Genomic DNA, 15,000 nt, shown 5'->3' with positions numbered 1-15,000 from the left:
GACCGACATGTTTGCAGCAAAAACACAAATGATTGTCCTGTTATTGTTCTCTACATTAACTTTGTCAAGCTTTCTCATTTTTAGCCACACTGGTCACCAAAAACCCGACAAAAACACAAGTTACGACAACATTAGCATATGAGCTAGGCAAGCTAATGTTGATATTAGTGCACTTGTTCTGGATAGTTTGTATTTGAACTGCTCAAAAATATTTTAATACCAACTTCGCCCATAAAACTACAGGGAGATGTAGATAGTATCGTCTGCTCGTTAGCATGAAAATCATTTGTTAGCATGTTATTTTGCTAATCAACGCTACATGAGCCAGCAGCAGCTGTGTAGCATTAGCTAACATCATGTTTGGCTGTCAACAGCATTCGGTCCAGTCAGGGCCCATCCTCCATTTGGCCTTGGTGTTGTTGCCATGGAAACCAGGGCTCAGTAACCCTCTCAGCGCCACGCTGGATACACTCAGGGCTGCCATGGAAACACCAGCAACCACAGACTGATTGGATTTTCCACGCTCGGAGGACAAACAACGATTTTATTGTGTCGAATCAAAGTGACGAGCAGACGACGATCGGACGAGAGGGAGGACAGACATGTTTGAGACAGCCTCCAGCCAATCAGAGTGCAGCATTCTCTCAGTGGGGTTCACAGTGGAGGTGAGAACGTCCTCATTATAACTGTATAAACTCAAAGGTCTGTGACAGTGCGGCATCATGGGAAATATTAACAACCCAAAGAAAAAAACAGTCGTCAACAAATTTCACAATAAGAAGGTGAAAACAGTGAAATGAGCCCAGATCACCACAACAATGAGCTCAGAACTTACAGAACCACAACATGACTAATAACAACACAGTGAACCCGTCTGTGACTGAGCCGGGCCTCTCACGTGACGTCAGCTTCAGTCCAAATCATTTTTCCTGTCATTAATTTATTTGTTGTTTGTTCTGTGACATTGGACCTCAGTGGAGTGAAGACGGGACGGATCACAGCTGGACCCGTCCTTCAGTTTACTGACCGGACAGAAACTAGCTGGAAGTTTCCTGTTAAAGAAGCAGCAGCTGCTGACTGCAGACAGGCTGAGTGACGTTAATCAATCACTGTATTAATCAATCACTTTATTAATCAATCAATCAATCAATCAATCAATCAATCAATCACTGTATTAATCAATCAATCACTGTATTAATCAATCACTGTATTAATCAATCACTTTATTAATCAATCAATCAATCAATCAATCAATCACTGTATTAATCAATCAATCACTGTATTAATCAATCACTGTATTAATCAATCACTTTATTAATCAATCACTGTATTAATCAATCACTGTATTAATCAATCAATCAATCAATCAATCAATCAATCAATCACTGTATTAATCAATCAATCACTGTATTCATCAATCACTGTATTAATCAATCAATCAATCAATCAATCACTGTATTAATTAGGAGGTTCTGAAGCAGACGAGCAGGAGGGTCAATAAAGTCTGACTGTTGTCCAGTGGAACCGATCATGTGATCAGGTGTGTCGTGACCTGAAGCTGCAGCCCGTCAGCACCCATCGTCCCGACCCGTCGCCCGACCCGTCGCCCGACCCGTCGCCCGACCCGTCGCCCAACCCGTCCTTTTCATTTAATCTTCACATGACTGAACTTGAAAGAGGCGACGCCACACTGCATCAATGGCCTCTGTCCTGCAGCGGCCCGATCACTGAACACTACTCTGTTCCTCTACCTGCTACAGGTAGATCAGAGAAGACAGGTGAGACGAGCCGGAGCGGAGCGGACTGGACCGGACCGGACCGGACGAAACTCAAGAAGAAGAACTCAGAGACAGAAAGAGTGAAAACTGTGAGCAGCAACAGACGGAAAGAATCAAAGTGTAACGTCGTTTGTCTCTAAAGACCAACAAGAATGTAGAAAACTTCAAACCCAGTTCTGAATGTGTTTCACTTCCTCACAGCCAAACTTTAAGTTCATCAGAACCAGATGGAGACATGGTTCACATTACAGCTGCAGACACACACAGTCAGCTCTCATTACAGTCAGGACAAACCTCTGCTCTGTGATTGGTGGAGCTGTCCATGTTGTTTTATAGTTAATAACTTCCTGATGGACGGGGAGTTGATCACACCTGAGGCAGAACCAGCAGCTCGGCCCAGATGAAGCTTTTCACTGGTCGTTGTGTGTCTGCAGCGTCACAGCTGCTTTTCCTCTGAATCATTTCAATTTATTTGCATAAAGTTGAATTCTGGTTACTTAATGCAAATCAGAAGAGTCCAGTGGGACCCGTCGGCTCTGGAAACTCCTCAAGAACCATCAGAACTAACAGTTGTTGAGTTAAAATGAAGACAGATTCTGCAGCTGTTGTATTGTTTCTCACTTAAAATGTCTTCAGAGACGCAGCTCACTGAAACATTTTGTTAGTTTCCAAACGAGCCGCCATGCTGGTCCGGTTTGAGATCCCGGAGCAGCGGCCCACGAGTGGCGTTCATCCAATGAGGTGCAGCCAGGGAGTGTTTGAGATCCAAACCCCCTGTGGACAGAGGACATTATGTTCAACCTGGACTCAGTGTTGGAATCGTGCAGCTCTTCTACAGTTTCCAAATGTTATTGGACCCAATCGATCATATTCTGACAGTGAAGCGAGTCATGTCTCGGGGGGTTGTGGCGCTGAAAAAAATTAAGCCACTATTTTGCAGTCACTTGTTTCACAATGTGAACTTCTGGGAAGTGTTGTTGGGCCGCAGGCGTCACGTGACCATGTAGTTACACAGTCTGACCACTAGGAACACTGTGTTCTGAGCCTGGAGCTCCACCTCGGTGTCGGTCGGACAGGATCCATCACTGTTTCCTGATTTCTGCTTGTTTTCTTCACAGTGTGGTTTGATAAACGTGACGCTGCCCCCTGGTGGACACATGTTAAACAGCACACACACTCTGACAGATGAAGTCCAGGTTTGTGTCTCTGGAGGAAGTTCATGGGCCGGACTCTGGTACCTTCAGGTTGTTTTGCTGTTTAAACAAAATGAGGTAGAAACATGTCGGATCCAAACGACACAGCTGTTTTATTTTGGACTGTCAGAACTTTTACTGTTTCAGTAAATGTTTAATGTTTGTTAACTCAGACCAGCCTGCTGTGTGAAACAACTTCCATGTGTTCCTCCGACCAGACTCCATGAGAAAAACATCAAATTAAAGAATCTTGTCAGGTCATGAATCTCAGACACGACATCGCCTCCCACCCCGCAGCTAATAGGAAAGCAGCTGACGTACCTGCACGAAGCTGCACATCACATGATCCCCGAACATGGGCAGACTGGGCCGGCTCTCGCGGTAGATGTGGACGGTGTAGATTGTCATGACGATGGGCTCCGGCTCAGTGTCGTCTGTCACCAGGATGCTGATCCTGCTGTCGCCGAGGCCGACGGGGTAGTTTGCCATCCTGAAGAATAAAAAACCTTTAATAATCTGAGCTGTGAGTCCAGAGGTCAGAGGTCACAGGTCCTGGTCTCACCTGGGGCCTCGGTGCTCGTCTAGGTGGACCCGACAGTTCGGTCTGACAGGCTCGGGCCGGATTCGAACCGTCACCATGTCAAAGGCGACCTCGGCGTGGTACTCCTTCACCCAGGGGCTAAAGGGCGGGGTCAGAGTGAGGGGGGGGTCGGTGTAGATCTGTCTGAGGTGAGGGTCCACACACACACCTGAGACGAGAAGAGCAGCAGTGAACACTTCTGTGATCCAGTCTGACTCCAGGTCTTTACACTTTACAATGCAGACATCTACTTCCTGTCTGCCGGTCCTAGAGAGGATCCTCCTCCTCAGGTTTATAACATCTTGTGTTCTCCTGTTTAAAGTTTCTCCTCTCTGAGGATGTGGCTCACTGTACAGATCATAAACTCATAAACACCACTGAGGTGATAAAAGTACAACTGATTTCATTTACAAGCCTGTTGTAGATATGATGTCATTGTAAGTGAGGATCTGTTGAGTATAAACAAAGGTGGATTGATTGAAACAGACATCACATCACAACTTATGAGAATTTTATACGACACAAAACAACGTGACTCAGTGACCTGGATGCTGAAGCTGAGCTCTCTTCAATCCACCAGACTACATTCATAAAAACAGTGATTTTACCCCACAGAGCATGTTGTTATTGATCTACAGCTGCCTCCATCATCAGTGAGTTGGTTTGTAACTTCCGTGTTTTCACATATTAATACATCTTAATGGACTGAAGGTGATTTTCTGGCGGTCCTGTTCTGTCTGCGGTGATGAACCGTGTAGTTCACATATTGGATCAAACATCACAACATCACTGCTGGTGTCAACAGGTCTGATGCAACATTTACATTACATTACATTTATATTTCGGATATTCATGTCGTTCATTCGCCTCACCTTCAGCTCCATCCTGTGAAGAAGACAGAGCTGACTCCTGATTGGTCAGTTCTTCTGTCTCATCAGTTCTGCAGGGGAAAAAAACAGTCGTTTCTAACAACAACAACCACAGCTGATGTTACAGCTGAATGATGATGGACTGACCTGTGGCTGTGGTTGGTCTGGAGCTCATAGTAACGACTGATCCTGATCAGAAGATCAGAGACGCTCAGAGGAGTGGAGGAGGAGGAGGAGGAGGAGGAGGAGGAGGAGCAGGGAGACAGCTGCACAGACAGATCATATTATAATGACAAACAGGAAAGAATAAAGACACATTTCCACCAGATATTAATAAGTAAACTGTGTGTGAAGTACAAAAGTATCATTTCTATCATTACACAAGTTTTCTATCCTCCTCTATGCAGATGATTCACTGCTGTACGTCTCAGTCAAACACCAGTTTGTCCAACATTAACGACTGTATAATGATCTGAAATCAATCAAATTCAAATAGCTCCATTAATCAGCTCTGATCATTATTGATCTGTTTCATTCCAACAATCAGGTCAGTGACCTGAACAGAATGTTTGAATTACACGTTTCTACAAACCGAGGAAACGTTGCGTTTGTACATGTAGCAGATCAGGTTCACTTCACATATTGATGAGCTGACTGAGGTGATATTAGACAGTTAGTTTCAACATGTCAGTGTGAAACCTTCGAGATGTCAAGACAGAACCAGAGACTTTAATCCAAAACGTGTTTTCCAAAACTAACTAAGTGTTTTTTGTGTCTAAACACAAAAAAAACAGAATAAAAGTTTCTGTTTTTGTGAAGTTCAAACTGAACTTTTCTTTATGTTGAAACTTTGTTTGTTTAGGTTGAATTTTCTATTTCTCTTCTGTTACAATGCTGTGTTTATGCTCTGGTTAGGCTGAGGCACAGAAACCAACTGGTTAGAGTGAGAAAACATCAGGGATTGGATTAAAATACAAACAACATCCAGTGTTGTGACTCAAACTGTGGTCAGCTGTCTGGCAGCCCTGTGGCTGTGACACAACATGAAACATCTCCAGGTGCGACTACATTTAGTGTTTTCAGCTGATCGATCTTTAGGTCTGGTTACACAAAGTGTGAATCAAGTTTAAAGTCTCAGTGAGTGTTAACACATCTCCATACATTCTTCTGTCGAAGTCAACTGGACCCTTTAATAATCTCCTTTGTTTCATTCTGTGTTTCAAATCTAAACATTTAACCAGAAGAACTGAAGAAGCTTTTGGAGGCTGAGTGTCTTCAGAGGACAAGTGTCTTCTGGACAAAACTGAGTCATAAATCAAACATGAATATATATAAAGTCTGACAGAATAAAAGGAGAATGTTTTTAAAATTAGACTTCAGTTTGTAGAAACATGTTAAATAAGAGTTAGTTATATATAACGTAAAATATGAGTAAGTTATATTTAGTTAAATATGAGTTAGTTATATAAAGTTAAATATGAGTCAGTTATATATAGTTAGATGTGAGTTAGTTATATATAAAGTTAAATATAAGTTAGTTATATATAAAGTTAAATATGAATTAGTTATATAAAGTTAAATATGAATTAGTTATATATAAAGTTAAATATGAGTAAGTTATATATAAAGTTAAATATGAGTAAGTTATACATAGGTAAATATGAGTTAGTTATTCAACACTAGTTATATATAAAGTTAAATCTGAGTTAGTTATATATAGGTAAATATGAGTTAGTTATTCAACACTAGTTATATATAAAGTTAAATATGAGTTAGTTATATATAGGTAAATATGAGTTAGTTATTCAACACTAGTTATATATAAAGTTATATCTGAGTTAGTTATATATATAGTTAAATATGAGTTAGTTATATATAAAGTAAAATATGAGTTAGTTATATATAAAGTAAAATATGAGTAAGTTATATATAAAGTTAAATCTCAGTAAGTTATATATAAAGTTAAATACGAGTTAGTTATATATAGTTAAATATGAGTTAGTTATATATAGTTAAATATGAGTTAGTTATATATAGTTAAATATGAGTTAGTTATATATATAGTTAAATATGAGTTAGTTATATATAGTTAAATATGAGTTAGTTATATATATGTTATGCCCCTAGAAAATGTGTGCCTTTCTAGAACAACATAGTTCTGTCATTTGTTTATTTTCGTAACCATAGCAACAAAGTAGCAGTAACAGTTATGAGCAGTTACAGTTATGAGCAGTTACAGTTATGAGCAGTTACAGTTGTGTCAGCACAGTCATCAGTTCTTCAGTTAGCAGGCTATTTTTCCTCCCTCTTTGCTTAAGCAACGTCTGTGAGTATTATTCATCCAGCAACATAAAGTTATGAAGTAATTTGAGTTTATGTGAATATCGAGACTGCTGAGATGCCAATTCTGCTGCAAAGCTAAGCTAGCTCTATATTTTGCTGCCACTAGGATAGCTAAGCCATGCTATGTACCAAATACTGCTATGATGTTTGATTTGTTTAATAATACATACATTTTGTTGTATTGTGTTTCTAGTTTCACAAGATTCTCAGTAAACTTCATGGAAAGTAATCATCTTTGTCCTGGAGTTTTTGGGAGTGTTTAAACTGAAATGGAACCTTAGCCCATGACAATATAGTTTGATATGAGTTAGTTATATATAGTTAAATATGAGTTAGTTATATATAGTTAAATATGAGTTAGTATATATAGTTAAATTTGAGTTAGTTATATATAGTTAAATATGAGTTAGTTATATATATAGTTAAATATGAGTTAGTTATATATAGTTAAATATGAGTTAGTTATATATATAGTTAAATATGAGTTAGTTATATATAGTTAAATATGAGTTAGTATATATAGTTAAATTTGAGTTAGTTATATATAGTTAAATATGAGTTAGTTATATATATATAGTTAAATATGAGTTAGTTATATATAGTTAAATATGAGTTAGTTATATATATAGTTAAATATGAGTTAGTTATATATAGTTAAATATGAGTTAGTTATATATATTTAAATATGAGTTAGTTATATATAGTTAAATATGAGTTAGTTATATATATATATTTAAATATGAGTTAGTTATATATAGTTAAATATGAGTTAGTTATATATAGTTAAATTTGAGTTAGTTATATATATAGTTAAATTTGAGTTAGTTATATATAGTTAAATATGAGTTAGTTATATATAGTTAAATATGAGTTAGTTATATATAGTTAAATATAAGTTAGTTATATATAGTTAAATTTGAGTTAGTTATATATAGTTAAATATGAGTTAGTTATATATATAGTTAAATTTGAGTTAGTTATATATAGTTAAATATGAGTTAGTTATATATAGTTAAATATAAGTTAGTTATATATAGTTAAATTTGAGTTAGTTATATATAGTTAAATATGAGTTAGTTATATATATAGTTAAATTTGAGTTAGTTATATATAGTTAAATATGAGTTAGTTATATATAGTTAAATATGAGTTAGTTATATATAGTTAAATATGAGTTAGTTATATATAGTTAAATATGAGTTAGTTATATATATAGTTAAATATGAGTTAGTTATATATAGTTAAATATGAGTTAGTTATATATATAGTTAAATATGAGTTAGTTATATATAGTTAAATATGAGTTAGTTATATATAGTTAAATATGAGTTAGTTATATATAGTTAAATATGAGTTAGTTATATATAGTTAAATATGAGTTAGTTATATATAGTTAAATATGAGTTAGTTATATATATAGTTAAATATGAGTTAGTTATATATAGTTAAATATGAGTTAGTTATATATATAGTTAAATATGAGTTAGTTATATATAGTTAAATTTGAGTTAGTTATATATAGTTAAATTTGAGTTAGTTATATATAGTTAAATATGAGTTAGTTATATATAGTTAAATATGAGTTAGTTATATATATAGTTAAATATGAGTTAGTTATATATAGTTAAATTTGAGTTAGTTATATATAGTTAAATATGAGTTAGTTATATATAGTTAAATATAAGTTAGTTATATATAGTTAAATTTGAGTTAGTTATATATAGTTAAATATGAGTTAGTTATATATATAGTTAAATTTGAGTTAGTTATATATAGTTAAATATGAGTTAGTTATATATAGTTAAATATAAGTTAGTTATATATAGTTAAATTTGAGTTAGTTATATATAGTTAAATATGAGTTAGTTATATATATAGTTAAATTTGAGTTAGTTATATATAGTTAAATATGAGTTAGTTATATATATAGTTAAATATGAGTTAGTTATATATAGTTAAATATGAGTTAGTTATATATAGTTAAATATGAGTTAGTTATATATATAGTTAAATATGAGTTAGTTATATATAGTTAAATATGAGTTAGTTATATATATAGTTAAATATGAGTTAGTTATATATAGTTAAATATGAGTTAGTTATATATAGTTAAATATGAGTTAGTTATATATAGTTAAATATGAGTTAGTTATATATAGTTAAATATGAGTTAGTTATATATAGTTAAATATGAGTTAGTTATATATATAGTTAAATATGAGTTAGTTATATATAGTTAAATATGAGTTAGTTATATATATAGTTAAATATGAGTTAGTTATATATAGTTAAATTTGAGTTAGTTATATATAGTTAAATTTGAGTTAGTTATATATAGTTAAATATGAGTTAGTTATATATATATAGTTAAATTTGAGTTAGTTATATATAGTTAAATATGAGTTAGTTATATATATATATATAGTTAAATTTGAGTTAGTTATATATAGTTAAATATGATCCACGCTGACGAGACACTCGTCCTGTTACCAGCTGAAAGGATGAAGGCGTCTTCATCTGTCGCTGAAACTGAAGCAGAAGAAGAAACTCGTCTTCTGACAAACAGTTTGTCCCTCTGCAGCCACCGTACTGACCCTACACACACACACACACACACACACACACACACACAGAAATACAATCATATGTGTTTATGTTACATTATGAGATGTTTCATCAGACGGCTCAGATGAAGATAATTTAACTTTACAGATTTAAAGAAAATGAATTAAACTATTTAAACAGGAGCTTCTTAAATAAACGATGAAGGAAAATACTGAGGAAACAACATGAAACAGAAAAATGATTTTCGTGTCATCATTTCAAAAAATCTAAAGTCACAAAAGGGTTTGAAGTTTCTTCTGCACAAAGACTTCAACACACTTACATCACAAAAATCTAATTAAAAAATATTTGTATCAAATTTTGTATTAAAACGTTTTCTGACTGATTTGTTTCAACACACTGACACTTAAAAACTCAGGCACAGCTTAATTTTCAGTTCTAATAAAACTGTTTGGTTTATTGTTGTCTCACCTGTCTGCCGTCTGTCTGTGAGGACAGGTGTGTGTGTGAGGACAGCAGGAAGTGCAGCGTGTCCTCCAGGATCAGGTCTTTGGTGATCTGTCGGTCGAACGTGTCGTCAGTCAGAGCAGAAAACTTCAGGTCTGTTTCTACCTGAAGAAGAAGAGACAGAGCTGCTGAGGACACGCTGACCTCTGCTGGACGTTTACTGTCAACACACCTGAGAAAGACCTGAGGACCGTTTGTTCACTGAGGATTTATTTAAGAAAGATGTCAGACGTTTCTATTACCACAATAATAACCTCAAAATAAATTAATAAAATGTTTTAGTCTGTTGGTGAAATCAGTGTAAACAGTGTGTTCAAACAGCTGCTAAATGTTGGCAGGTCAGACTTTAGCACTTTAGACACAGAAGCAGACAGGCTGGTGCAGCCATGCTGCCACAAACTGACACTTTTTACAAGGAAACAAACAACTTACTGTTTTCATTTAATGCTGAATTTACAAGAAGGAGACAATGATTCAGAGTCTGTCAGAGACAGAGTTTCACTACGTTATAAAGTTTGTTTTAACTCAACAACTCTTAAAATCACTACATTTGTGAAGGGAGTCTGGTGATGGTCACCTGCCTGGACTGACTTGTCTCAGATGTGTCCTGTACATGTAATCAGATTACTCTTTGGAGTGGAGCTGCTTCACTGATCACAGGACTCTTTATTCGCTGACTCATCACAGCAGCTTTAAATTAACTGCACTAATTACACCTTCATCATCTTCGTCTTCATCTTCATCCTAATCATCTGACAACAAAGAGACCTCTGGGGGAAGTGTTTTCAAAATAAAAGACAGGTGGTGGGAGGAGAACAGGAGCTCTGTGCGTCTGTTTACATGAAACTGATGAAGAGGAGGAGGAGGTTCAAGCCGAGGCTGGTGACCCTCTGAGAGGTCACAGGACAAACATCAGACGTCCCTCTTGTCTTTCATTAAATACATGAGGTGGTTTGATGTGACGGTCTGTCACAGCTGCAGCAGTAACACAGTGAGCAGTTCACCTGTTCCACCACAGGGAGGCGCTGACCTTCGAAAACTGAGTGATCATCTCATATTTAGATAGTTTTCAGTATAAACGCTCTGAGTTTGGATTAATTTGATTACAGAAACAGAAACTGGTCTTTGTTATTAAGTCACATCATCATTATTTCATGAGAGAAACTGATATTTAGATGAAATCAGACCAACAGTTTATTGATCAGTTGAAACAACGTATCTTAATGTCTCGTGGAGCAGAATGATGTCATGTGACCTTTATTAAACTCTTTACAGCCGACAGCTTTCAGTCAAAACTACAGGAACAAAGATTGTTAAAATGTCTGGATGTCTCACTCTGGACCGACTGAGTTAAAACTCCAGACATGAACTGACGATAAATACTCAGGTAGATACTTTATGGATCCCAAAGGAAATCCAGACCTTATTGATGAGCTCTGTCAGACCTGATCATCTGATAATGAAACATGTAGAGAGTGTGTGAGGCTCCTGAACGTCTCTTACCTGGACGACCACAGGTGTGACGGAGCCGCTGAAGAGCAGAGTGAAGGTGAGCAGCTGGTAACACAACACACACCTGAAACACAATCAGTCTTCAGTAATCTGTCAATCAATAATCAACAGGGTCAGTTTTAATGTGACATATTAAATAAGTAAAGAAATGTAACAGGATGTGAGCTGAGGCCACGACACAGTCAGGAAACATTGATATGTTCAATAGAATCATACATTTATATATATAAAGTATATTTATATATATTCTATATATTTATATGTGTAATATATTATAGTTTGTTGTGCAGATTAAACAGATTCTTCACCTGAACACACAAAACATTCCTCCACAAACATTTTGAATGAGATTATTATTATTAATGTGACCAGCAGGCGGCGCTGCTGCACCACAACACAGTCATCATGGACTCAACCGCAGGAGGAAGAAGCTTTGTCCCGTCAAAGTAAAAGTCTCTCTCTCCTCATGAACTTTTATTTATCCAAAGAGCTGTTTCTACTTTTATATTTTATTTTGAAACACAACAAACACTTCCTGAGTGTGAGCGGTTTAAAGATCATTCACTGGCCGTGTCTCAAGTCAGGGGCTGCATCCTTGGAAGGAGGGCTGAGCGATACGGCCTAAATATTGAATCTCCGATTTTTTCACACCAAACTCGATTTACGATTTTATTCGATTTTCTTCCTTTTTAAAAAAATCTTCAAATGACAGACATTTTCAAATTACTGCTTTTATTTCTATGCTTAATGTAAATAAAATGGTCCTGGACGCATTTGAAGGCCAATTAAGTCACAACGCCGCGCGAAGGCCGTCCCAATGCGAAGGCTCCTTCAAATGCAGCCTTCTCTTCCCTCTTGTTGGAGGACGCACAGCTACTATCCTTCGCGGCCTCACATATCCCAAGATCCTTTGTGCGCCCGAAACAGAAGAAAGAAAGAAGGAAAATGGCGACATCAAGTGGTGTAGATCGTCACTTTCGCGGGCCTGGGCGGCAGAAATCGTGACGTAAGGGTGAGGGGCGGGAACATCTGGTGACGCAACCAGGAAATGCTCCGAAGGCGAGACCGTCCCATTTAACAACGGTGGACGCAGCTTTCGAAGGACGCAGCCCCTGAACTGAGACACAGCTATTGAGTCTCTACAGGTCTCATTAGACCACCTTAAAATATCACACAATCCCACCTTAAAGAGCTTTTTAACGATCATTACAGGATCAATATGACAGAAAGAAGACATGTGAGCAGACTCTGTTTGTTTCTTACTTGTCAAGAGTTTGTTGCCTCTGATTGGTCGACACAGCAGCCTGCAGCACTTCACCAATCACCTTCTTCACCTGCCCCAAAGCCTCATGGGAAGTGTTTGGTCCCAGCTGCTGCAGCAGGAAGTCCCTGAGCTGAGACAGGAAGTGAGGTGAAGGGTTAAAACGTTAAAATCTTTATCAACAACAACGACGACAACGACAACAGTAATAATAATGCAGTTGTTTTACCTTCGTGGCCCGCCCCCTCTGCTCCTGATTGGTCGTCACCACGCTGATGTCATGCAGGAAGGAAGTCAGCGGGTTCACTGAGGTCACCAGGACGTAAACATTCACTACGGCAACCAGAGCGGGAGGAGGGGCTCCGACAGGTGACAGCCTGTGACAGAGGAGATGATGAACACGCTGCTCAGGTGTGTTTATGTTCAGGTGACCAGACTGAAGCTCACCTGTCGACTCCCTGCATCTTCTGATTGGCCGATCCACAGGAGAACGGCCTCATGGGTAATTCAGAGCCTGAGACGTGACAAATAAAATAAACTTTATTTACAAAGACACGTTAACGTCCTGATGTATGTGAGTTACCTTCAAAAAAACTTTATTCACAAAGACACGTCAGAGCTCCAGGCCTCACCTGGACAGGTGACATGTTAACTGTTTCCTGTGTGACTCACCTGTCAGGTGCGAGTGGGTGGAGAAGTGACAGCGACCTCCACCTGCGTCAGAGAACGCCTCCATCAGCCCGGGCAACAAGTTCACCTGAGGACACACACACACACACACACACACACACACACACACACACACACACGGACAGGTGAGTTCAGTCAGGTAACACCATGTGACTCTCAGTCAGTCTCTGATTGGCTAGAACAGGTGAGTCTCACCATCTGATGACTCTGCAGGTGAGAGAAGGAGATTCTCCTCAGGCAGCTTCTCTCTGAACTACTGAGACACAGCAACAGGCTCCACCCACTCACACCTATAACCATGGAGACAGAGACAGGAAGTCACAGCTGAAACCATGGAGACAGAGACAAGGAACCTCCCCCTGAGCTTCCTGTGGACGTCACCGGGGAAACGATTGATGATGACATCTGATGAAGCAGCAGCACCGAGGCTTTAGCAGCGTTAGCTAACAGAGCTAATCAATAACAGAGTTAATATTCACTGCACACAGCTGCCTGCAGCAGTGAGCTGAGGAGAGCAGGTGAACAAGGAGAGCAGGTGAACAAGGAGAGCAGGTGAACAAGGAGAGCAGGTGAACAGGTAGAGGTCCACTGAGAACCTCCACCTGTTCACCTGCTTAAAGACTCCACCTCCTGCACAAACTTAGAAAGACTGAATTCATCTTTCACAGAAATCATCCTGACAGGAAACATCACACACTGGTTCCACCCAGCCAGGACGGGACGGGACAGGACGGGACGGGACGGGACGGGACGGGACGGGACTGGACTGGACGGGACTGGACTGGACGGGACTGGACGGGACAGGACAGGACTGGACGGGACGGGACGGGACAGGACAGGACGGGACAGGACTGGACAGGACAGGACGGGACAGGACGGGACAGGACGGGACAGGACTGGACAGGACAGGACAGGACGGGACAGGACAGGACGGGACAGGACTGGACAGGACTGGACAGGACAGGACGGGACTGGACAGGACAGGACTGGACAGGACTGGACAGGACTGGACGGGACAGGACAGGACGGGACAGGACAGGACAGGACTGGACAGGACAGGACGGGACTGGACAGGACAGGACTGGACAGGACAGGACGGGACAGGACGGGACAGGACGGGACAGGACTGGACGGGACAGGACAGGACAGGACAGGACGGGACAGGACGGGACAGGACTGGACAGAACGGGACAGGATGGGACAGGACGGGACAGGACGGGACAGGACTGGACAGGACAGGACAGGACGGGACAGGACAGGACGGGACAGGACAGGACTGGACAGGACTGGACAGGACAGGACGGGACTGGACAGGACAGGACTGGACAGGACTGGACAGGACTGGACGGGACAGGACAGGACGGGACAGGACTGGACAGGACTGGACAGGACAGGACGGGACAGGACAGGACAGGACAGGACGGGACTGGACAGGACAGGACTGGACAGGACAGGACTGGACAGGACGGGACAGGACAGGACGGGACAGGACGGGACAGGACGGGACAGGACTGGACGGGACAGGACAGGACAGGACAGGACAGGACAGGACGGGACAGGACTGGACAGAACGGGACAGGATGGGACAGGATGGGACAGGAGGGCTCTACAGCTGTGGAAGGACGGTCCGGTCAAACATGGAGTCACACTGAGAAACATGTGGAAGTGATTGTTGTTCACAGGAAGTTCTTGTGTTCTTTGG

General features: G+C 39.4%; 1 protein-coding gene across 1 annotated transcript in view; it reads right to left on the bottom strand.

The window, feature by feature from the left end:
* The window catches only part of cped1 (cadherin-like and PC-esterase domain containing 1), a 33,949-nt gene that overhangs the window by 10,977 nt on the left and 7,972 nt on the right, over positions 1-15,000 (bottom strand). The window contains exons 4-15 of the mRNA XM_073480215.1: positions 13,494-13,588; positions 13,281-13,365; positions 13,071-13,122; positions 12,838-12,985; positions 12,611-12,741; positions 11,339-11,411; positions 9,800-9,940; positions 9,254-9,352; positions 4,568-4,686; positions 4,424-4,491; positions 3,534-3,720; positions 3,293-3,461 (exon numbers count right to left, since the gene is read on the bottom strand). Of these exons, the coding sequence (XP_073336316.1) occupies positions 3,293-3,461; positions 3,534-3,720; positions 4,424-4,491; positions 4,568-4,686; positions 9,254-9,352; positions 9,800-9,940; positions 11,339-11,411; positions 12,611-12,741; positions 12,838-12,985; positions 13,071-13,122; positions 13,281-13,365; positions 13,494-13,588 (1,367 nt within the window). The remainder of the gene's footprint in view (positions 1-3,292; positions 3,462-3,533; positions 3,721-4,423; positions 4,492-4,567; positions 4,687-9,253; positions 9,353-9,799; positions 9,941-11,338; positions 11,412-12,610; positions 12,742-12,837; positions 12,986-13,070; positions 13,123-13,280; positions 13,366-13,493; positions 13,589-15,000) is intronic.

The sequence above is a fragment of the Pagrus major genome, chromosome 14 (genome assembly GCF_040436345.1).
Source record: "Pagrus major chromosome 14, Pma_NU_1.0".
Taxonomy (NCBI): Eukaryota; Metazoa; Chordata; class Actinopteri; order Spariformes; family Sparidae; genus Pagrus; species Pagrus major.
The sequence above is the reverse complement of the archived record's forward strand: the minus strand, read 5'-3'. Positions and strand labels throughout refer to the sequence as shown.